At 36.3% G+C, this 24,561-nt stretch overlaps 1 protein-coding gene across 5 annotated transcripts in view; it reads left to right on the forward strand.

Annotated features, from left to right (window-relative positions):
• ASPM (assembly factor for spindle microtubules) overlaps nt 1-24,561 on the forward strand; it is a 72,141-nt gene that overhangs the window by 31,822 nt on the left and 15,758 nt on the right. Inside the window, exons 11-21 of one of the 5 annotated variants that reach the window (XM_064273455.1) lie at nt 181-326; nt 415-500; nt 1,020-1,241; nt 2,284-2,491; nt 2,585-2,730; nt 2,835-2,963; nt 8,016-8,210; nt 12,120-16,724; nt 19,972-20,120; nt 22,394-22,490; nt 23,852-24,061. In XM_064273455.1, coding sequence (XP_064129525.1) covers nt 181-326; nt 415-500; nt 1,020-1,241; nt 2,284-2,491; nt 2,585-2,730; nt 2,835-2,963; nt 8,016-8,210; nt 12,120-16,724; nt 19,972-20,120; nt 22,394-22,490; nt 23,852-24,061 — 6,193 coding nt within the window. The remainder of the gene's footprint in view (nt 1-180; nt 327-414; nt 501-1,019; nt 1,242-2,283; nt 2,492-2,584; nt 2,731-2,834; nt 2,964-8,015; nt 8,211-12,119; nt 16,725-19,971; nt 20,121-22,393; nt 22,491-23,851; nt 24,062-24,561) is intronic. The other 4 variants (XM_064273458.1, XM_064273457.1, XM_064273459.1 and 1 more) reach the window with 4 other exon arrangements.

Consider the following 24,561-nt stretch of genomic DNA (forward strand, 5'->3'; position numbering starts at 1 on the left):
AAGGAGAAATAACTCTTATTTGCTAACTACGGAACAACAGAGTATTGAGATAGTTTTTTAGAGTCTTTTTGACCTAAAAACCCTTATAGGATTTATTTGGCTAATACCAATATTTAAATGAAATTTATTTTTCATAAGTGTTTATATAGCAGTTTCATCTCAAAATTCCTTTACTGCTAGGCGAACCATGGAACTTCTCACGCAGAACTGGAATCTCTCCAAGAAACTCAGGATTCCTGCAATAAGCCGTCTTCAAAAGATTCACAATGTTGACATTGTTTTTGAAATTCTTAAATCACGAGGAATTCAACTAATCGATGAACAAGGTAAAAACTAAATAGAAAGAACATTTTCTCCTAGTTGATTATTCATATGTATATGTGTTATATTAATTGACTGTCTTTTCACTTGTAGGAAGCACAATCCTATCTAAGGACATTGTGGACAGGCACAGAGAGAAAACTCTTGCATTGCTTTGGAAAATAGCATTTGCTTTTCAGGTATCGAACTTTTGGTACATTTTGGACTTTTTATCAACTTTGAATATTAATTTATAAAAACAATTTGAATTAAATAAAGACAAATAACAACAGCTATCACTTACTGGGGTTTATTCTGTCCCAGGAATTGTGACAGAATTTTTTTCTTTACATATACTCTAATTTAATGTTCATATTACCCCTACAAGGTGGGTTGTTATCAAGTGAGGAAACATGCTAAAAAGGTTAGTTACATATTGATAAGAGATGGAGCTGAGTGGGGCCAAGCTTGTGTGGCCCCATATCATATGTTCTTAACCACTACACGTTACATCACGTCAATATTTTTGCCTTCAAAATGTGTGAATTTTTTATGCTAAATTTTATATACATTTCAAGCACTTTGTTTTCTTAGCTTTTCAAAATATCTGATTAGGTTATATTAACTTCTACAGTTCATCTAAATAGAAAACAATTACTGTTAATTTCTGTGGATTAAAAATGTCATAGTGTTCATCCTTTTTTGTGTGTGTATTTCAGGTGGATATTTCCCTTAATTTAGATCAGTTAAAGGAAGAAATTGACTTTTTAAAACGTACACAGAGTATAAAAAAAGCAATGTCTGCACTATCGTGCCATTCTGATACTGTTATTACTAAGAAAAAAGACAAAAGGAATAGTTGTTCCTTTGAACAATACAGTGAAAGCATAAAGCTGTTAATGGATTGGGTAAATGCTGTTTGTGCCTTCTATAATAAGAAAGTAAGTGCCTTTGTTTTTGTTTTAACCCAGTATCTTTAAATACATTTTTGTTAACAGCAATTAAACTTAACGTACAAAACCTTTTCTTGTTTTTCTTAAAGAATTTAGTTTATATGTGTAAGCAATGAGTTTCCTCAAATGAGTTAGCATATTGTCACTCATATATTTCATCTGACTTAAATGTCATCAATGATGCATGGTGAGTTTATATATCATGAAACCAAAAAAAAAAAAAAAAAAAAACACCAAACCCAGTGCCGTCAAGTCAATTCCAACTCATAGTGACCCTATAGGACAGAGTAGAACTGCCCCATAGAGTTTCCAAGGAGCACCTGGTGGATTCGAACTGCCGACCCTTTGGTTAGCAGCCATAGCACTTAACCACTGCGCCACCAGGGGTTTCCTATGTATCACTAAGAAAGAAAAAATGCCCTAATAGGAGACACTTGCATACAGCAGGGATACCAAAGGATCACACCCGTATTTTAAAGGGAAATGCAGATAAACCCACCATGCAGAAAAATACAACAGAGAAACAAACCTCACCACTAAGTAGAGCGAGGAGGAAAAAATGTGAGGTGATCTTTCTATAGTTGTTTGTTACGTTGAACCGTATTTCTCTAGGAGATGTAGCTTTAAACGTAAATACGAAAAAACAATTTACCTGACACACATGGATGAAATAAGTGTTTGGTAAGGAATATAAGACAGGACTAGTGACAGAGAGTACGTTTAACTAAATATGGAAAATTGTTATACCTGGAACAAGTGTTGTTAATAGAAAAATTGTAAAATATATGGATAGTGTATGTTTTAACTAAGTACTAGAGAGCCAAAGAAGGTATTATACTCAGATTCTGCTTTTGGAAGGGTTAGTTTTTTAATAATTGTGAATTTGGCTGTGAATATCATAGTATACTAAGTACCATCAGAAAATAACGTGATTTTTATTAAAAAAAAAAAAATTCCTAAACTATAAAACCATTAGCATCTATATTACTATATAACTGCAGTTAATTATTTTTCTGGTATTTCCAATTAGGTGGAGAATTTTACAGTGCCTTTCTCAGATGGCCGTGTGTTATGTTATTTGATCCACCACTACCATCCTTGCTATGTGCCATTTGAGGCTATATGTCAGCGTACTACTCAGACCGTGGAATGCACACAGACTGGTTCAGTGGTGTTAAATTCATCTTCCGAATCTGACACTAGTTTTCTGGATATGTCTCCTGAAGCATTTGATCACGGTTCGTCCCTTTTCATTGATTAACTTTTCAAAAAACTTCCCGTGTGTGATTTTTGGCTAGAGCAGTCTAACTTCTCTTTTTTCACTTGCACAGTAGAAAATACATCAGAACTGTACAAAGAGCTCCTAGAAAATGAAAAGAAAAATTTTCAGTTGATTAGCTCTGCAGTTAGAGACCTTGGTGGAATACCTGCCATGATTCATCATTCGGATATGTCAAATACAATTCCAGATGAAAAGGTAAGTTCAAAGAGTTTTTTTAACCAATGGTGTCTCAGAAGATGATAGTAAGCTGTGTGTCCACTCTTGCTTTTCTGCTTTTCATCTTTTGTGTTTTCTCTTAGGTGGTTATTACCTATTTGTCATTTCTTTGTGCAAGACTTCTGTATCTTTGTAAAGAGACAAGAGCTGCTCGACTTATACAAACAACTTGGAGAAAATATAAGCTAAAAACAGACCTAAAATGCTATCAGGTACTCTTAAAGAAAACACTATACTGTTAATTGTACTTCATAAAATGCCAGTTGGTTGATTCTTTATGCTTTTTACATTTTACTGACATAATGAAATTATTGAGGTAAACTTAATAATTGTGTGTGTTGTTTGGGTTGGGGTTAAATATGGGTATTTTCCCCTAACTCCTGATATTTCCTTGAATCAATACATCTTCTAGCCCTGTCCACTCTCTTACTTTCTCTGCTCCAGGAAAGTGAAATAACCTCTCTGCTTTGTAAATTCGTGAAGAATAAACTGAGGATACTTGACCGAGCTCTTCCCTTCTTCCTTTTGAAACCTAATCTGCCTTCAGAGAGTAGGAGTCCTCCATTTTTTTTTTTTTTATTGTACTTTAGATGAAGGTTTACAGATCAAACTAGCTTTTCTTTAAACAATTAGTACACAGACTGTTCTGTGACATTGGTTAACAGCCCCATGACATGTCAACAATCTACCTTTTTGACCTTGGGTTCCCTATTAACAGATTTCTTGTTCCCTACAGCTTTCTAGTCCTTGCCCCTTGGCTGGTGTGCCCCCTTAGTCTGCTTTTGTTTTATGGGACTGTCTAGTCTTTGGATGAAGGGTGAACCTCATGAGACTTCATTACTGAGCTAAAAGGATGTCCATGGGCCATACTCTTGGGGTTTCTCCAGTCTCTGTCAGGCCAGTAAGTCTGGTCTTTTTTTGTGAGTTAGAATTTTGTTCTACATTTTTCACCAGCTCTGTCTGGGACCCTCCGTTGTGATCCCAATCAGAGCAGTCAGTGGTGGTAGCCGGGCACCATCTAGTTGTACTGGACTCAGTCTGGTGGAGGCTGTGGTAGTTGTGGTCCATTAGTCCTTTGGACTAATCTTTCCCCTGTGTCTTTAGTTTTCTTCATTCTCTGTTGCTCCCAAAGGGGTGAAACCAGTGAGGTATGTTAGATGGCTGCTCACAGGCTTTTAAGACCTCAGACGCTACTCACCAAAGTAGAATATAGAACATTTTCTTTATAAACTATGTTATGCCAATTGAGCTAGATGTTTCCGTTGCTTTTTTCATGATGTGCTCAGTGAGGCTTCCCTTAAGGAGTGCTGCTTAGGACTGGGTGCCAAGTGTCTGACTTTGGGACTCAGTGTGCAACCTCATTTTGTCTGTCATAACTCCGTCTTCAAACTTATCCTTTATAAAAGTGATATTTTGTTTTCCATTGTTTTATTTCTTAAAATGAGAATAGGGATGTTGTTTATTTCCTTTTGTGACGCCAATAGTATGAAAATTTGCGTTAATGTAAAATAACTTTTTTCTCTTGAAGTCTGAGAAAAATATGTTATTTAATAAACTGAGAGGTGGTCTGCTTGATCAGATTGAACGAACTATTTTAATTCTTTCTTTTCCCTACCCACTCCACTAATTGTAGGTAGTTACAGATCTGTAGGGTTGCCATGAGTCAGAATTGACACAACGGCATTTTTTTTTTTTTTTTAAGTATTCATTTGTTTGGAAAAATAAAACAGACAGCCATGCTTAATACAATTTATCAGAGATATTTCAGAAATAATGTTCCCTGTAATATTGCTCCTCAGTTTTTAATTATAACACAATTTATGGTAAAGTTCTTAGTAGTTGTGTAAAACAGCTAAATTTTGACGCTCTTAAACATAACATGTTTTCAATCCATATCAGACTTGGAAATAACAGTAATTGAAATAATTTGCACCTGCCACACTCAAAGCCGTTGTAGTAATATTTGAGAAATAGGCAGTGTCTTAGACATTTTTTTTTTTTATATACATGTTCACAAATGGTCTTCTCTGCTACCGTACATTCTCTGTGCCCTGTCTTGCTCCTTACCGTCTCAGGATCTGCCTCCTTGTGCACAAATCCATTGGAGGATAATGCTGTACTGCTGGAAGCTTCTAGGAAAACTGTTTTAAGAAAAGTTTTCAGGGAGGACTGTTTCCTGGCCAGTCCCCAAGTTATTTCATCCACTCTTTTTATACGGCAGTACATGAGAAATTTAGAATTCCAAATATCAGTCAGAAGTGGGGTTTTTGTTTTGTTTTGTTCTGGGTAATGAAATATACTTTATTTTCTGCTCAGGATAGCCTTACGTATTAGTCAGATGTTAACTGCACAGGTTCCTTAGCTTTTTGTTAATGAGATTCCTTTTCTTGATTTATTTTTTTGTTCAAGTAATAGAAATTTCCCTGTTTTTTGAAGGGCCACATTAACAGAGATTTGTGTATCCATAGTTAAACTTCATTGATCCAACATGACCACTGCTGCTCTCCTCCCTACAGGAATATACAATTATACTAACATCCAGTTACATCTTTTCATTTTTTATTTGGAACACTAAATAGCAGTTTCCCTATATATGCTAGAAGAAGTATTACAATAAAAACAGCAAAAGCCAGAACCTGTGTAAGGCAGAAATCTGTCAGAGAAGGAAAACTCAAATATTTTCCACTAATAGAGAACGATAGAAAAGTGGTAAGACTGCACCACTTCAAAGACAGAAAACTTGTGAGACTTGGAAAAATAAGGCAGTACTATTGAATTCTGGCTCTCACAGATTTCATGGTATAAGCTAGCAAGTACATAAATATTACCTTGAGGTAGCTATTTTTTGTTTTATATTTTATATATATACAATATATTACATACTAAATATATATCATTTATAAAAGTTTATATAGAAATATATATTGATATTATTGTTTCAATTTTTATAAAGTGGGTCAAGCTCTTTTAGCAACAAAGAAACACTGGCAATGGCCAACGTTACCTGGTGAGTGAAGCAGGACTATCCAAGGGTCCACTGACCCATTCCACCACCCAGCTCGTCCTGCCAACAAATGGGCACACACTCTAAAGTAAAGTAAATCTTGGTATTTAGCCAATATATTATGCAAAATAAACTGGTTACGAGCTGTCTCAGCTACAATATAGGGTTAAAACTGATGACATAGTAGTCTGACAAAGAAAAGGTTTCACTGCCAGGCACGGGAAGTTTTACCTTCAGCTTATGTAAATCTTCAAAGAGTTGCTTGTTTTTGTAATATATTTGCCTCCTTGGATGTATTTACTTTCCGTCTTTAACTTCTCTAACCAAAAAAAAAAAGGCCTGTTGCTGTGAAGTCGATGTCAACTCATAGCAACCCTATAGGACAGAGTAGAACTGCCCCATAGGGTTTAAACCCTGTATAGGGTTTACAAAGCTGCAAATCTTTACAGAAGCAGACTGCCACATCTTTCTCCTACAAAGGAGCTAGTGGATTCAAACTGACGACCTTTTGCCAAACTGCCACATAAATTGTTCCATTATAATTTGCTTGAGATTGAAACGATCTACAAATTGATGCAAGTTTAATTCACCTCAGCCTGTTGTGTCCAAAACAGCCCTTGGCCCTTGTAAATTTGACCCAAAAGCTATATACTTCTGAATGGCATAATTTTTTTTTTAATCTAATTAGAGGATATTTTTAATTTGGATCTTTATATCCTTGAAGGCCATAGGCTTTTCAAGGACACTGACATTTCACAGTTGTACAACTAAATTGTTGTACATAATTCTCCAACTCAATCTTAGAACTATACTCAGAGGAGTGTTTCAGTATATGGCCCTCACCATTCCATAGCTTTTGTTTCAGTCCATTGCTTGCTTTTTTCTTTATTCGAACAACAGTTTGATCCATTTTATAGTAGAGTATCTTCCCATACTGTGGAGTCTCTCCATTCACAGATACCCTCCACTGATTGTTACTAGTTAATAATTAGAATCTATAGCTATTCTCTGTGTGTCGACAGTTGCTGTTAAGTCAATTATAACTCTTGGTGAACCCGTGTGTGTCAGAGTAGAGCTGTGTTCCATAGGGTTTTCAATGGCTGAGTTTTTCTGGAATTAGATTGCCAGGCCTTTCTTCTGAGGTGCCTCTGGGTGGACTTGAGCCCCCAACCTTTCAGTTAGCAGCCAAGTTCATTAAACATTTGTGCCACCTAGAGACTTCACTAGAGACTTCAAAAAGTTATTAGACATGATATAAGTTGTCACTTTCCACCAGAGGGAATGACTTATAATCTAGTTTCCAATTCAGGTAGAGTGAAGTGATAAATCTGGCTTTGAACAGTATAGCAAAGCAATTAAGGGCATCAACTCTGAAGCCAGACTGCCTGGTTCAAATTCTGGGTCTGCTACCTGTGGGGCTGACAAGACCCTTGACTTGCCTGCCTCAGCTGCCTCGTTGCCATATGGTTGCTCATCTGTTCATATGTATGTCTGAGTGACTCGTCAAGTGTTGAAAATGGTTCCTGGCACCCTGTAAGTATTCAGTGTTTGTTGTTATTCATAGCTGTTCATTACCAGAAGTAACAGTAAAAGAGATATGCAGGGTACTGACCTCTAGTGCTCCCAGGGCAGTGCACTCCTCTTTGGCCACTGGTGCTCTCGGCCAGTTCATACATCGCTTCTTAGAATCCAAACTATATTCTGTTCTCTTAAGTCTCTATGGCTTAAATCCACAATGTGTTCTATGCCAAAGAGGGGGATTTTGTCTCTCTTTTGTGTGTTCTTTTTTTTTTTTTCAAATTACAACAAAGCAGTACTACCTTATACTGTTAAGACATTTTGTTTATTTTGGGAGTTTCTCTCCCTCTCTTTTAATGCTGTCTCTCCTAAAAGTCAAACATGAATTCACTGGATCCAGTCTGAGAAATATACCAGATTATACTTCAAATTGCCGTTATCCTGATTACTGAGGAGCTGTGATAGATCAAACATGTCTATGACCTTTATTTTTGGATATTTCCTAAGAATCTTTGTTTCATCATGCAAATATATCTGTAAGCCCATCAGCCCTTTCAACATGCCCACAAGCATTATATTCCAAAGATGAACATATCTTACCATAAGCCTGAGGGCATTTCATTTCCAAGATTAATTTGATTAATGTTTAACAGATGATGTTCTCACAAAGAATAATTTAGGGACTTCAGTGATTAAATGTTTAATTCGTATTTGCTGTGTTGTGTTTTTTCCTTTTTTTAAGGAGAGAGACAAAGCTGCAAGAGTTATTCAGTCAGCTGTAATCAATTTTCTAACTAAACGAAGATTGAAAAAGGAAATGAATGCAGCATTGGTCATTCAGAAATATTGGCGAAGATTCTTAGCACAGAGAAAATTATTAATGTTAAAAAAGGAAAAACTGGAAAAAATTCAAAATAAGTCAGCATCAATTATTCAGGTATAGTATCCTGGACAAATTTTTTTAATTAAAAAAAGAAAATTTTTAAAAATTTAATGGTATTTTTAAGGAAGAAGATAAAATGCAATAAAGTTTTAAATGATTATATTTTAGGATTCTGTATTTTATCTAATATTTAATTTTTTAACAAATATTAACACCTGCCTACTACCTGCATAACACTTTGCCGTGTTCAGCATGTAATCTTGAACTAACCTTGTAGTCTAAGATAAAACCCACTTGTTTGTGGTATGTTATTCTTTTTATATGTTGCTTGATTCTATTAATATTTAGATGAATAGTTTTACAACTCTGTTCATGCAGCATATTGGTCTATTTTCTTGTATTGTTTTCTTATAGTTTTGGTATCAGGGTAAATAAACTGTTTTCATAAAATGAGTTAGGAAGTTTTCTCTTCCTCTTAATTTTCTGGAGGAGATTGTATAGAATTGCCAATATTTCTTCCTTACAGGTTTAGAAGAATTGACCAGTGATGCCATCATGATCTAGATATTTCGTTATATGAAAGCTTTAATACAAATTCTATTTTTTTAAAGTATCGTAGGACTAATTCATTTTCAGTGAGTTTTGTTAGTTTGTGGTTTTCAAAGAATTGGTCCATTTCACCTAACTTGTCAAATTTACGTGTGCATCGTTGTTCATGGTATGCCTTTGTTATCCTTTTACTATCTTAGGAGCCTGTAGTAATAGCTCCTCATTCCAGAAATTTGTAATTTGTGTTCTCTTTATTTTCTTTGTTAGTCTTGCTACAATTTCATTGGTCTTTTTTATTGGTCTTTTCAATGAACAAACCTTTGGATTCATTGATTTTTCTCTACTAATTTTTTTGTTTTCAATTTTATTGACTTCTGTTCTTGATTACTTCATTTCTTCTGTTCTTTTTGTTATTATTTTGATAACATTTAAAGGAAAAGCTTAGGCAATTATTTTGAGTCCTTCCTCTTTCAGTACAATAAATTAGTGATATAAATTTCACTCTAAGTACCGCTTTAGCTATAGTCAGAATCGACTTCACAGCAATAGGTTTTTTTGGTTTACTGCTTTAGCTGCATACCACAAATTTTGATATGATGCATTTTCATTTTCATTCAGTTCAAACTAATTTCTAATTTCCCTTGAGATTTTTTTTCTTTGGCCCATGGATTAAGAGTGTGCTGTTTACTTTCCAGTGTTTGGAGATTTTCCTGTTATCCTTCTTTTACTGATTTTTACTTTAATTTCATTATGATCAGAGAATATACTTTATATGATTTCAATTCTTTTAAATTTGTTAAGGCTTGTTTTATGACCCAGCAGAGGTCTACCTTGGTCAGGGGTTGGCAAAGTATGGCCGGTGGGCTAAATCTGGCCTACCACCTGGTTTTGTAAATATAGTTTTTTAGAACATGCTGTACCGATTCATATATGTGTTGCTAATGGCTGCTTTTGCATTATGATAGAAGAATTGAGTTTTGCAACAGAAATGCCCTGCAAAGCTGAAGATATTTACTATCTGGCCTTTTAAAGAAAAAGTTTGCTGACCGCTGATCTTAGTGAATTTTCCATGTGAACTTAAAAAGAATGTGTAGTCTGCCATTGTTTCTCTATAGGTAATGTGTCAGTTCTCTCTGGCTGTTTTTAAAAAGAGTTTTTCTTTGTTGTTAATTTTCAGTAGCTCATCTCTGGCCATGTGTTTCTTTGAGTTTATCTTGCCAGAGGCTCACTGAATCTTTTGAGTCAGTGATTTTGTCTATGGTAAAATTTGGGCACATTTGAGCTGTTATTTCTTCAGAAGTTTTTTCAGCACTGCACTCTTTCTCCTCTCCCTGTGGGACATTGATGACATAAATGTTAGATCATTTGATATTGCCCCCACGTCCCTGAGGCTGTGTTGATTTTCTTCCCAATCTGTTTTCTCTTTCTTGTTCACACTGGATAATTTATATTATCTTCTTCAAATTCATTGATTCTTTCGTGTGTCACCTCCATCCCATTATTGAGCCTTTCCAGTGAGTTTTATATTTTGGATATTGTATTTTTCAGCTCTAGTATTTCCATTTGGTTGTTATTTCTGTATTTCATGTCTTTGCTGAGACTTTCTATCTTTACATTAGTTTAAACAGTTTGCCTTTGTTGGAGCTCTGTAATATTAGACTTTGTCAGATAATTCCAGTGTCTGTGACTTCTCCACATTGACATCTGTTGATTGTTTTCTCCTGTGAAAGTTGAGGTTTTCATGGTGATACTTTGCCAAGTAATTTGAATTGCACCCTGGGTATCTTGAATATTATGGTATGAGACTCTGGGCTTTTTAAACATCTTATGGCAAATGTTGATGCTTTTGTTTTACAGTGATATATGCTCAGTAAAACCTCTTTATTTTTAACAGATACGTGACAGTGCTGATAGAATTGCATCATAGGGAGCAGAGTTATTAGGCAAGGAAGTGGACTTAGGCCCATGTTGAATATCAAAACTGATTAATGTTTCAGTAACAGACTAGTAGCAGTATTAGAAGGAATGATTATGGACATATAAAATGAGCTAGCCACACTGACCTTTCATTTCTGAGTCTGAGGGTTTTGCAAACAAAATGTCTAGGAAAAAAGAATAATGGCACATATTCTTCAACTCTGAATATGACCTGTGCTTTATGTTTCCTATTTCTTTTAAGGTAGTTTAATAATGGCTTACATTTATATATTGCTTCAAGTTTTCAAAGCCATTTTACATAAGCAAGCTGGACTGTAGTCATATAGGTGTTAATTACTTGCGCAGCCTTCTTAGTAAGAGAAATAATGTGGAGTACACATCACTTCTTGTCAGGCTGAAGGGTGGGAACAAAACCACAGGTGACCCACAGTAGAGGAATAAGAGAAATCAGGGAAAACTTAGAGGCAAAGAGTCAGCAGAATGCACATGTTCTCTCTAACCCTCCTCAGCCATGTACAGGTGTGCTTGGGCCAAGCATAGCTCTATGTGTAATGGGTAGTGCTGTAGGAGAGGGAGGGACCCAGCCCCTACACTGCTTTTTATGTGTAAGTAAAATAAGCTGCCATAGGGAACACCCCACAATCTTGGTAATGCTGGGAGCATTTGGACAAAGGAATGGTCTTATTGCCAGAAGAACACCCAGAGCTTGTTCCCCAGTATCCTGGGGTATTTAGATATAGCAACTGGAACCGACTTGAGACTTTGTAGCCCTTTCTGTTGAGCCACTTCATTGCTGGGTTAACTAAGGGGTCAGGGAATGTGGGGTGGGGTGGGGTGTGTAGAGTGCGACCATGGCTTTTCAAGAGACAAGCAGTTTATCACTTCTCAAGTCCTTCCTGGATTCTACTTTTTAACTGTATATCTGTAATTCCTAAGTAGGGGGAAAGTAAGTAATTTCTTCTTAATAAAAATGATGACTCAGAGTGATCAAGCTCATTTATTTCTCAAATTTCTATATTATCTGGCCTATAATGTGATAGCACAGAAGCCTGCACATAAACAGTTATTTGTCATTATAAGATAGCTTAGCAGCCTTGAAATAAAGGGGTAATTTAAGAACCAGAGATGTATTCATAGAAATTAGAATTAATAGGTCACAAAAAAATATTACTATAGTTTGATTTTGACTCTTTTGCTTCTGGTATAACATAAACATGCTCCTATTTCTTATGACTCTGGAATACAAATATAGTTATAAATATATTTGTTTATAATTATAAATTGGCTACAGCTTTATCAATGGACAAACTAAACTACAAACAAAAGAGACAAGTATCTTTTACAAAAATATATTGGGATTTTAATTTCATGTTTTTTGATATTTAAGTAGAATATTAGAAAAATTAATATTTTCAAAGGTGTTAATTATAGAAAGCTTGATCTATTTTACTTTGTGTCTTTCCTTACCTTTCTCAGGGATATTGGAGAAGATACTCCACTAGAAAAAGATTTCTGAAACTGAAATATTATTCAATCATCCTGCAATCTAGGCTAAGAATGATAATTGCTGTAACTTCTTATAAAAGATATCTGTGGGCTACAGTTGTAATTCAGAGGCATTGGCGTGCTTATTTTAGGAGAAAACAAGATCAGCAAAGATATAAAAGACTAAAATCATCCTCCCTTATAATCCAGTCAATGTTCAGAAGATGGAAGCGACGCAAAATGCAGGTACAAATAAAAGCTGTGATAGTACTGCAAAGAGCTTTTAGAGAATGGCAAGTCAGGGAACGAGCTAAAGAAGAAAAATCTGCTGTTGTCATTCAGTCGTGGTATAGAATGCACAAAGAATTACGGAATTACGCTCATACTAGATCTTGTGTTGTTATCATTCAGAGAAGATTTAGGTGCTTTCAAGCCCAGAAGTTATATAAGAGAAAGAAAGCATCTGTTGTGACTATCCAAAAGCACTACAGAGCATATGTGAAAGGAAAGATTGAAAGGACCCAGTATTTGCAGAAACAGGCTGCAGCCATTCAACTGCAGGCTGCTTTCAGGAGAATGAAAGCTCGTAATTTACACAGACAGATTAGAGCTGCATGGGTTATTCAGTCCTATTGGAGAATGAGACAAGAAAAGCTTCGATTTCTAAACCTTAAGAAAATTGTTATCAAATTGCAGGCACACATAAGAAAACATCAACAGCTACAGAAATATAAGAAGATGAGGAAAGCTGCCCTTATAATTCAGGCTTATTTCCGAGCTTACATTTCAGCCAGGAAAGTTCTAGCATTTTATCAGAAAACTCGTTCTGCTGTCATTGTTTTACAGTCTGCATATAGAGGGATGCAAGCAAGGAAAAAGTTTATTCACATCCTAACATCTGTTATAAAGATTCAGTCATATTATCGGGCTTATATTTCCCATAAAAAATTTATGAGCCTAAAAAATGCAACAATAAAGTTACAGTCAATTGTCAAGATGAAACGAGCACGCAAACAATATTTACGTTTAAGAGAAGCGGCACTGTGTATCCAGCAATGGTACCGGTCCAAAAAAGTGGCTGCACTAAAGAGAGAAGAATATATGCAGGTGCAGAAATTTTGTATCAAACTACAGGCTTTCGTTAGAGGATACCTTGCCCGAAAGCAGATGAGGTTGCAAAGAAAAGCTGCTATTTCACTACAATCTTATTTCAGAATGAGAAAGATGCGGCAATACTATCTGAAAATTTATAAAGCAACTGTTGTCATTCAGAATTACTATCGTGCAAACAAAGCACGAGTCAGTCAGAGGAAGAACTTCTTGCAAGCCAAAAGAGCAGCCACCTGCTTGCAGGCAGCTTACAGAGGTTATAAAGTACGCCAGCTAATCAAACAACAATCTGCAGCTGCTCTTAAAATTCAAACTGCTTTTAGAGGCTGTAGTAAAAGGGTGAAATATCAGTCTGTGCTTCAGTCTACTCTCAAGATTCAGAGATGGTACAGGGCATACGAGACTGTTTATGATACAAGAACTCTTTTTTTAAAGACCCGAGCAGCTGTGATAGTTCTCCAGTGTGTTTATCGTGGCTGGAAAGTTCAAAACCAGATCAGGAGGGAACATGATGCTGCAGTGAAGATTCAGTCTGCTTTTAGAATGGGCAAGGCCCAGAAAGAGTTTAGATTGTTAAAAAGAGCAGCATTAGTCATCCAGCAACATCTGAGAGCAAGGATTATAGGAAAGAAGCGACGTACGGAGTACATCGAACTCCGTCATGCAGTACTCATGCTTCAAGCTACCCAGAAGGCCAGAAAACTGAGAAGACAGTTTCAAAGGCAACGCAAATGTGCTGTTATCATACAGTCATACTATAGAATGTACGTGCAAAAAAAGAAGTGGAGAGTTACGAGAAAAGCTGCTCTTCTGATTCAAATATATTATAGGGCTTACAGTATTGGACAGAAACAGCATCATTTGTATTTGAAAACAAAGGCAGCTGTAGTAATTTTGCAATCAGCTTACCGAGGTTTAAGAGTGAGAAAAAAAGTAAAAGAGAACAACAAAGCTGCAGTTACTATACAGTCTAACTATAAAGCATATAAAATCAGAAAGAAATATGCAACCCAGACAGCTTCAGCTATTAGAATTCAGAGATGGTATCGAGATATTAAGACTACAAAACAACAACGTAGGGAATACCTTAATTTAAAGAATGCAGCAGTGAAGATCCAAGCCATTTACAGAGGCACCAGAGTAAGAAGACAGGTTGAACGCATGCACGCTGCAGCCACTTTTATTAAAGCAGTGTTTAAAATGCATCGGTTAAAAATAAGATACCATTCAATGAGAACAGCAGCTATTGTAATTCAAGTAAGATATAGAGCATACTGTCAAGGTAAAATACAGCGTGCAAAGTACTTGACGATTTTGAAAGCCGTTAATATTATTCAGGCAAGGTTTAGAGGTTTAAGAGTCAGACAGACTCTAAGAGAGATGCAGGTTGCAGCAACAGTCATTCATTCACACCATAGAAGGTACAGACAGCAAAAGTCTTTTAGTAAGCTAAAGAAAGTAATAACAGTACAGCAAAGATACCGGGCAGTAAAAGAAAGAAACATGCAATTTCAAAGGTATAACAAATTGAGACATTCAGTAATATGCATTCAGGCTGTTTTTAGGGGAATGAAAGCTAGAAGACATTTAAAAATCATGCATTTAGCAGCAATGCTCATTCAGAGGAGATTTAGAACTGTAATGATGAGAAGAAGATTCCTGTCTCTCAGGAAAACTGCTATTTGGGTTCAGAGAAGATATCGTGCAAATGTTTGTGCAAGGCATCGCTTACAACAATCCCTGCAATTACAAAAGGCAGTCATCAAAATCCAGTCATCGTACAGAAGATGGATTGTAAAGAAGAAGATGCTAGAGATGCTCAGGGCTGCAGTTCTCATCCAGGCCACTTTCAGAATGCACAGAGCACATGTGAGATACCAGACTTTGAAACGTGCCTCAGCATTAACTCAGCTGAGATACCGAGCAAACAGAGTTGGGAAGCTACAAAGAGAACGTTACCTAAAGCAAAAGAGCTCTGCAGTGGTCATTCAGGCTGCTTTTAGAGGCATGAAAACTAGGAGACACTTGAAAGCTATGCTTTTAGCAGCTATTACTATCCAATCAGCTTATCGGAGGTTAATGGCGAAGAAAAAGATGCAAAGAGCTGCAGTTCTCATCCAGGCCACTTTCAGAATGCACAGGACATATGTGAGATTTCAGACTTGTAAACGTGCCTCAGTTCTAATTCAGCAACATTACCGAGCATACAGAGCTGCAAAATTGCAAAGAGAAAACTATATCAGACAACAGCATTCTGCTCTGGTCATTCAGGCTGCATATAAGGGAATGAAAGCAAAACAGCTTTTACAGAAAGAGCACAGAGCAGCTATCATAATACAAAGCACATATAAAATGTATAGGCAGTATTATTTCTACCAAAAGATTCTGTGGGCTACAAAAGTAATACAAAGAAAATATAGAGCAAATAAAAACAAACAGAAAGTTCTTCGACATTCTGCGCTGAAGAAAACAACAGCTTGTATTCAGGAAGGTTTCCAGCACATGAACTTTGCGAAGCAAATTCAGAAAGAGCATCAGGCTGCCACTGTTGTTCAGAAGCGCTTTAAGGCCTTCCAAGTAAGGAGGCATTATCTTCAGCTTAGAGCAGCAGTGGTTTTTGTTCAAAGAAGATACAGAGCACTGACTGCAACACAAATGGGCACCCAAGCAGTTACCCGTATACAGTCTTCTTACAGAGGCTTTAAGGTACAAAACAATATCCAGCGAATGCACCTGGCTGCCACACGAATTCAGTCATTTTACCGAATGCACAGGGCCAGGGTTGTTTTTCAAGCAAAGAAAACTGCAGTCATTGTTATACAGAATTATTACAGGTCATATGTCAGAGTCAAAGTGGAAAGAGATAGATTTTTAGTGGCACAGAAATCTACACCAACTATTCAGGCTGCTGTTAGAGGCATCGAAGCTACACAGAAGTTGAAAAACATGTCTGAGAAAAAGATGGCATCCATTGTTATCCAATCTGCGTTCTGCAGTTACAGAGCTAAAACTCAATATCAAGCTGTTCAAAGTGCAGCAGTTAGGACTCAAACATGGTATAAAGCTTCTCTACTTGCACGTTCACAGAAGGCAGAGTATCATTCTCAAAGAAAAGCTGAAGTAACAATTCAAAAAGCTTTTCATAAAATGGTCACGAGAAAACTGGAAACACAGAAGTGTGCTGTCCTACGAATTCAGTCCTTCCTTCACATGGCTGTGTATCGGAGAAGATTTATTCAGCAGAAAAGAGCAGTTATCATGTTACGGCAGTATTTTAGGACATGGAAAGCCAGAAAACAGTTTTTGTTGTATAGAAAAGCAGCAGTGGTTTTACAAAATCATTACAGGGCATTTCTGTGTGCAAAATATCAAAGACAAGCTTACTTACAAATCAGGAGCAGTGTTATCATTATTCAAGCTACAATGAAAGGATTCATACAGAAACAGAAATTTCAGAAAATTAAAGAGAGCACCATAAAAATCCAGGTATTTATGTTTTCAATTTTAACATAAAACTTTTATTCTTTTTCCCAATATTTGTTAGGACTTATAAAACCAGCTTAAGCAGGTCATTAAGAATACTACTTAGTTGGGTGGCCGTTTTATTTATCTTCCAAAGTGGGAAAATTTTGAGAGTGAGGAAAGGGGCACCAATAATAATCAAGTCAAGACCCCACAGAACTAGGATTGTTCTGCCCAGGGTCACCCAAGGCTTGGCACATTTCAGTAGGTGTTAATTTTAGCACTTGAAAGAATTTGGAGAATATAGTCTGCTTGACGAGAGTGCTCACAAATTTATTTTTTTAAGAGTAAATTTTAAGCTAAGGTCAAGTACTATTTTGCATAATTTAAGCCAAATCGGATAACTCTACTTCTTTACCACTCTGTTAACCAGAGCTACTTAGGATAGATATAGACATACTTTATTCAAAGTGTTTAGTTAGCACTTTTGGCTTCCAAAGCACTTTCATATTATTGTGTTTGATCCGTTCTTCAAATCTATGGGGAATGTGACATTTTATCTCTGTTTTAAAATATGAGGAAACTAAGAGAGTTTACTAAGTAACTTGCCGATGCTGCAGAGAGAGGTAAAGCCAGGCATCGAATCTACTGAAGCTATTTCTTTTCTACTGCGGTAGTGTGGGCTTTGAACCTACGTGTGATGTGTTGATAGTTGCTGGGTTGCTGTTAAGCTTCAAAATAATATTTTTATTCAACAAATGCCTAGTGCTTGCAATGTGCAAAATCTATACTGGGCAAATGGAGCAGACAGTGCATAAGCTGTATTTAGGTGCTGTCCTCAAAGAACTTAATTGAATAAGGAAGAAAATTATAATTGTGTTACTGGAAACATAGGGAAGGGGAACCTCAGCTAATTCCAGGGATCACAGAAAGCTTCCTAGAGCAAGGGGATTTAAGATGAGATGTTAAGCTGAAAGATGAATTCAGATGTTTGAAATGAAAAGCAAAATGTGTGGAAAGAAAGATTCCATGCCCAGGAGATAATGGGAGAAAGTCCAAAAATAATACCATGTGTACGGCAATAAAAAGTGATATGAGACTAGGTTGGCGATAGAGGGAATAAGACTATGGATGATCTTGTGAGGCATGGAAAAGAATTTAGTCTTTATCCTCCAGACTAAGAGAAGCTCTAGAGGAATTTAAACAGGAAAAGACCAGAATCATATTTTTATTTTTGAAAAATGACTCTGGCAGGAAAGTAGAAGATGAACTAGCAGGGGAGCAAAAACTAGAAAGCATAGAGACTAGTTAGGAGACTATTAGCAGTAGGTCAGGTAAAAGATAAAAGTTCAGTGTAATTATATGGGGTTGTGAGAATTTGATTTGAAGGATAGAATTGGCAGGGTATACAGCATAAACCAGGAATTGTACCATGTTTGTGGCTTAAGTAACTAGGCATGTGGTACCCTTCACTGAAATATGAACAAAGGCAGGAGTAGGTTTGGGAAGTGACGATGAGTTGAGTCTGAGGTACATGAAGTCTGAAATACCTAGCAGATATCTAAGTTGAGATGTCCAGTAGGCAGTTGGCTTGTTTGGAGTTTTAGGAAGGTAGTAGGGATTTCAGAATTTGACTTGGATGTTATGGGCATACACATGGTAATTAACATCATGGGGGTGGTAGGATCACCTAGGAAGAATGTTTAGAAGGAATAAAATAGCTTGGAACATCTAAACATCAGAATTTAAGGTCCTGCCAAAGAGAAACCAACAAATGCTATTAAGAGGGAAAGAAGAAAACTAAAGAATTGTGGTATCAAGAAACCAAGGGTCAAGAGTATATTTTCTAGGAGAAAAGTGTGTTCGACTTCCAAACGCTGCTGAGAGGTTAAGAATTGAAAAGTGTTAATGGGATGTATTGGTTAGGGTTATATTAAACTCTAAATGACAGAAAAGCCAAAATAACAATCTTATGAAACTTCAAAGGCTTTTTCACTTATGTAATTAAATTATAAAATTATATTTTGCTCACGTAGTTTTTAGCATATACCAGTGGTCTCAAACTTTGCTGCATGTTGCAGTCACCTGGAAGAAATACCAAGGCCTGGCTTCAACCCCAAGACATTCTGATCTAATTGGTCTGGGGAGCAACCTGGGCATCAGGATTTTTAAAAGCTCCCAGATGATTCTGCAGGGCAACAGGCTTTGGAAACCACTGATACATATTTTGTGTTACTGAATACATTTATACATACATGTTGGTATTCAGGGTTGTTTCCATAAAAACTACATATAGGATACTCTAAGTGAGTTAAGGGAATTCCAAGAGTAATTTTGACCATATATAATTCTTGCCTTATTAACTAAATTAAGTAATTAATCCTCATATAAGGTGTGATTGCAGTATGTGTTGCAGGAGTTTTGGAGTCAAACAGACTTGGGTTCAAATCTTACTATCCCTGTTCTGACTCTGGTAACAAGTCTCTCTCTTCTTTCTCAACCTCAATTTCCTTTTTCTGTAAAATAGAGATCCTAATAATAATCTCAAAAGGTAATTGTAAAGATTAAATGAAATAGCTCTCACACTTCTTATGTGGTGTCGACAAGTTGCTTAGACGCTCTGGGCCTTGGTTTCCTCATGTTGCTGTAAGAACTAGAAATGGTTAGTGATCAGGAAGTGGTAGCTGTCACTTAAACTTTTAGCCAGCCACAGGGTTGCCAGAATTGAAAGTCTGACAGTCTTTTATAGATAGGAGCCCTCAGCATTCTGCTGCAGGGTGGACTCAGGGTGTACTTAGGTTGCGTGAGGCGGAAGGAGGGAGAGCTTCCTTTTCCTCTTCCTCCCCAGAAAGTGGAGTAGGCCAATGTATTCATTTTCCTTCTGTTCTTCCAAATGGATTGGGGTGGTGGAGACATGGCACATATCTGCTTTTCCAGATACTGTGCATGTTTTAGAATTTTTTAGGTATTGGTTAGAGTTATGTTAGGCCAAGCTGGTAGCCAGCTACAAGATATGTGCGATAAAACACATAGTAGGCATGCACTGTAGTAAGCACCAGTGTTCTCAATTATTATGTAACTCAGAGGGCTGCCTGTAGGTCGAGATGAATAAGCCTAATAGAACAGGCATGACATGATAGTATTTTTGCAATTGATTTTTGTCTATGCTAACCTTGTATTAACCTTATTAACTGTATTTAATACAGATTCTTACCATTTACAGAAAAATAGAGCACTCATTGCACATTTGCTTTACTTATGTGTTCAATAGGCTGTGTGGAGAAAATATAAAGCCATGAAAGCTGCCTGCAAGATTCAAGCCTGGTATAGGGGTTGCAGAGCACGTAAAGAATATCTAGCTGTATTAAAAGCTGTTAAAATCATTCAAGGTTGCTTCCATACCGAACTGGAGAGAACACGGTGATGTATCATAGCTACGTGTGTGTGTGAGAGAGAGTGTGTGTATGTGTGGTAGCCAAGTCCTTATATAAAATAATACTGCTTGTTGATTTAAAAAATATATATATTGGCTATTGTCTTAGTCATCTAGTGTTACTGTAACAGAAATACCACAAGTGGATGGCTTTAACAAAGAGAAATTTATTTCCTCACAGTAGAGTAGGCTAAAAGTCCAAATTCAGGGCGTCGGCTCTAGGGGAAGGATTTCTCTCTGTAGGCTCTGGAGGAAGGTCCTTGTCCTCAATCTTTCACTGGTTGAGGAGCTTCTCAGGCGCAGGGATCCCAGGTCCAAAGGACACGCTCTGCTCCCAGTGCTTCTTTCTTGGTAGTAAGAGGTCCCCAGCTCTCTGCTTGCTTCTCTTTCCTTTTATCTCTTGTAAAATAAAAGCTCGTTCAGGCCACACCCCAGGGAAACTCCCTGTATATTGGGTGAGGGCTGTGACCTTAGTGAGGGTGTTACAATCCCACCCTAATCCTCTTTAATGTAAAATTACAATCACAAAATGGAGGATGACCACACAATACTGGGACTCATAGCCCAGCCAAACTGATACACATCTCTGGGGGGGACACAATTCAATCCATGACAGCTATGCTTAATTTATGTGGTTGGTTGTGTTGCTGTGTTTTCAATTAATGAAAAAGAAAATCTTTATGTATTATGTAATATATAATATAAATATGTATCATATGTCTGTCTGGTTTTTTGAGGTAGTGCTTATCCTTGATGCTATCCAGTTTGAAAATATATATATATGTGTGTATGTGTATATATATCTTATATATATACACATACACAGAGTAAAACCTGTGAAAGCTGGAAACTGTAAGGTAGAAACCTGTCAAAGAAGGAAAACGCAAATATTTTCCGCTAAAATGGGTGGTAGAAAAGTGGTAAGACTACCCTGTCAAAGGCGGAAAACTTGAGAGACCCAGAAAATCAAGGCAGTCCTGTCGAGTTCCAGCTCTCACAGGTTTCACTGTGTGTATGTGTGTGTGTATATCAAATGTATATGTATATACATTTACTCTATTCATAATTAATTGAGGTTCTCAGGTTCATAGGAATGAAGGTAAGGATGGAAGCCTAGAAAGAGAATAAGAATCCAGGAAGTCTTATTTCCTTACTAGTGCTTTGATCTATTTTGTTGTTGACTTACCTACTGGCAAAAGTTTTTCTTATTCATTTTTTTTTTCTTTCAGCTTTATATTCCCCATTCTCTTTATACTTAATAATGACCCTAATTACCCGCTTGTCTCTGCTGATCGTATTTCCCTATTTCTAGTTCATTTGTTTTATATACATTTTTAGAAGCTGTTACCAGATTACCTACTTTTTATTTCACAGCATAAAAATTTTTCTTTAGTTCTTAGAATTGATGAATTATCACATCAGTGATGGTTTTAAACTTTAAGTTTACTAGTGTTAGATAATTTCCCAAATCAATTCCATAGGTAGAATCAGGGCTTGACATATACAGATAACAATTGCTGCTATCAGCTATTAAGGACCAGTGTCTCATTTTCATGTTCCAAGTTGCTGAATTTCTTTTACTGAGAAATATTCTAAGAAACATGACAACAAGATAAGTTAATCTTTCTGCCTTTTCCACATTATCAAGAAGAGATGAGGCTGGCCATCCTCAAATTTTAACTATTTCTACTGTGTTGACTCCTAAGGTTTAATCTCCAGTCCTCACATTTTTTTCCTCCAATTTCTCTTTGTAGAATTTTTCCATTTAGAGATTTGATGATATTTCCTTTGAAATGAGCATCCCTTTCTCATTTCCCTGATGCTGCTAGTAATTGCCAGAGTTCACTTCCTGACCACCTCCTGTCTGTGCACAGAGCCAGTTACAATATGGACACAGATTTTATACTTCATTGTTATCTGCTACCACCCCTCAGCACCCCTTTATCAAGAGCTATGTAATTGTACTCTTTTGTCCTCTTCAAAATTCTTTGTCGTACTAGAATCTTAAACTTCATATTTAGTCGTATAATTTCTTACCCACTGTTGGAATATTGCCAAGGTAGTTGCAAACCTTTTTTTCATGTGTGTGTGTAAAATTCTGATTGTTTGAACTTAAGTATAAATTATCCTTTTTTTCTTCACTTTATGTTGTAACCCTCTTATTTTATATTTTCTTTTTGCTTTTGTTAAAGGAGAGAGAGAATACATATTAAATAGACTAAAGTAGTTTGAACTTGCTTTCCTGTGACTACTTTTATAGGTTTTTGAACATGAGAGCATCAACAGTTATCATTCAGAGAAGATGGAGAGCTGTGCTTTCTGGAAGAATAGTTCATGAGCACTCCTTAATGATAAAAGTAGGTATAAAAAATTTCAACTCCGTTTAAGGAACTGCTTTAGCAAACAGAAAATAAAACATTATTTTTAAGATTCAGCTATGCATTTGTTTTTCACAAATCTATTACCAGCCAAAACCAAACCCATTGCCGTCAAGTCGATTCCAACTCATAGCGACCCTATAGGACAGAGTAGAACTGCCCCATAGAGTTTCCAAGGAGCACCTGATGGATTCGAACTGCCGACCTTTTGGTTGGCAGCCATAGCACTTAACCACTACGCCACCAGGGTTTCCAAATCTATTACGATCAATTAAAGATTATGTTCATTCATAAAAATATTATTTGATAGTATGTGTGGACATGTGTGTAATTATAAAATATTCTCAAACACAAGTTGGAAGTGACTTTTAGAATAAATGGTTTATTTGGAGAAACTCATAATACACTTTCATACACACATAATACAAATCGAACACTGAATAACATACTCCTTAAGCCACCGTTGGTAATCTATTTTAAAATTATATTTAACAAGAAAGTTTTAAAATAGATGCAGTAGTTACAGTGTTTTATTAAAGAAATCAAAATTTAAAAATTACTTGTAAATTAGATGTTCGTGTAATATTCACTATGGTTATATACTCTTAATATTACCGCTACTACTGACAGTTAATATATACACCAGGCATCAGTTAAGCTCTTGTATATTTACAAACTAATTTGATCCTCATAACAACTCTTCGAGGTAGCTATTAGCGTACCCAGCTTACAGATGAGGAAATAAGATCCATAGAAGTGAAGTGACTTGCCCAAGTTCACTCAGCTGGTAGGGAGGGGAGCTGTGTTGGAAAACAAATCGAGATTCATTATAACTCATATCTTTTTTATGTATGTTAGAATTTGGTTGTCAGGATGTTATATAATTGAGAAATATAAGGTGTACTGTTGGTAGGCTGTGCTTCTTCAAGCTACAAATAGCTTCCTTCATAGCTGTTTATAATGCCCACTATGCTCTCCATATTACACATAGCTTTTTTTTTTCCCTTTGGATGACTTTGCCTGTAGTAATGTTGATCCCTTTCCTCCTCACAATGAAAAGTATCAGGCAGATGAGGGAAAGACCATCCAGAGATCTGTTCACTCTGGCTTGCACCTTCATGAAAGCTTCACTTTTAGTTATAGGCCTACATGAGTTTAGAAATAATACACTTTCACCTTTCCATATCTATGAAATACGACAGTCTTAAGCTATATACCTAAAAAATGTTTTATATGCTCATAATTACTCCATGTCTTTTATATTGAGAAATTCGAGAATCTCCAGCAGGTTGAAAATCTTATTATTTCTATCTATTAATATTACAAATTTTTCCTTACAGAGACATCAAGCTGCTTGTTTGATCCAAGCAAATTTTAGAGGATATAAGGCAAGGCAGGCCTTTCTTCGGCAGAAATCTGCCGCCTTGATCATACAAAGGTATATCCGAGCAAGGAAGGCCAGGAAGTGCGAGAGGGTAAAATATGTTGAATTAAAAAAATCTACAGTTTTTCTACAATCAGTGATCCGAGGGTGGTTAGTAAGAAAGAGAGTAAGTATTTTAAACTCAAATATCTCCGTCTTATAAAATGAAAGTATTTGTGGTTAAATAGTATTAAGAAATTTTAGATTTTGGAGAATATTTTCGGAACTAATATAGCCATTAATTTGAATTCACTCGCCTTTTGCAGAGCCGTGTTATGAGAGCACTGGTTGCCATAGATTTCTGTTCTATGAGCCTACCATTTCTCACAGATGATCACCAAAAGTGTAAAATAAAATTTCCCTTATGTAATTAATCTTAAAAATGGAACGTGAAGGAGGGCAATTGTAGTGTCTTGCTACCACTGAGAAACTCTTTTGAGATGTGGAAACTACTGTTCTTGTGGTAGCTTCCACATCTTAACAAGAGAAAGCCCTCTTTTGAGAGCTCACGGACAGGTCTAGCATCTAACATGCTCACTGGCAAAGGCAAAATTATTACATTTGAAGTTAAAAAGGGAAGATCTTTTGTATTTTGTTCATTAAATATAAATTGAAAGTCTTACGCCT

This window comes from Loxodonta africana, chromosome 20, assembly GCF_030014295.1.
Source record: "Loxodonta africana isolate mLoxAfr1 chromosome 20, mLoxAfr1.hap2, whole genome shotgun sequence".
Lineage (NCBI taxonomy): Eukaryota > Metazoa > Chordata > Mammalia > Proboscidea > Elephantidae > Loxodonta > Loxodonta africana.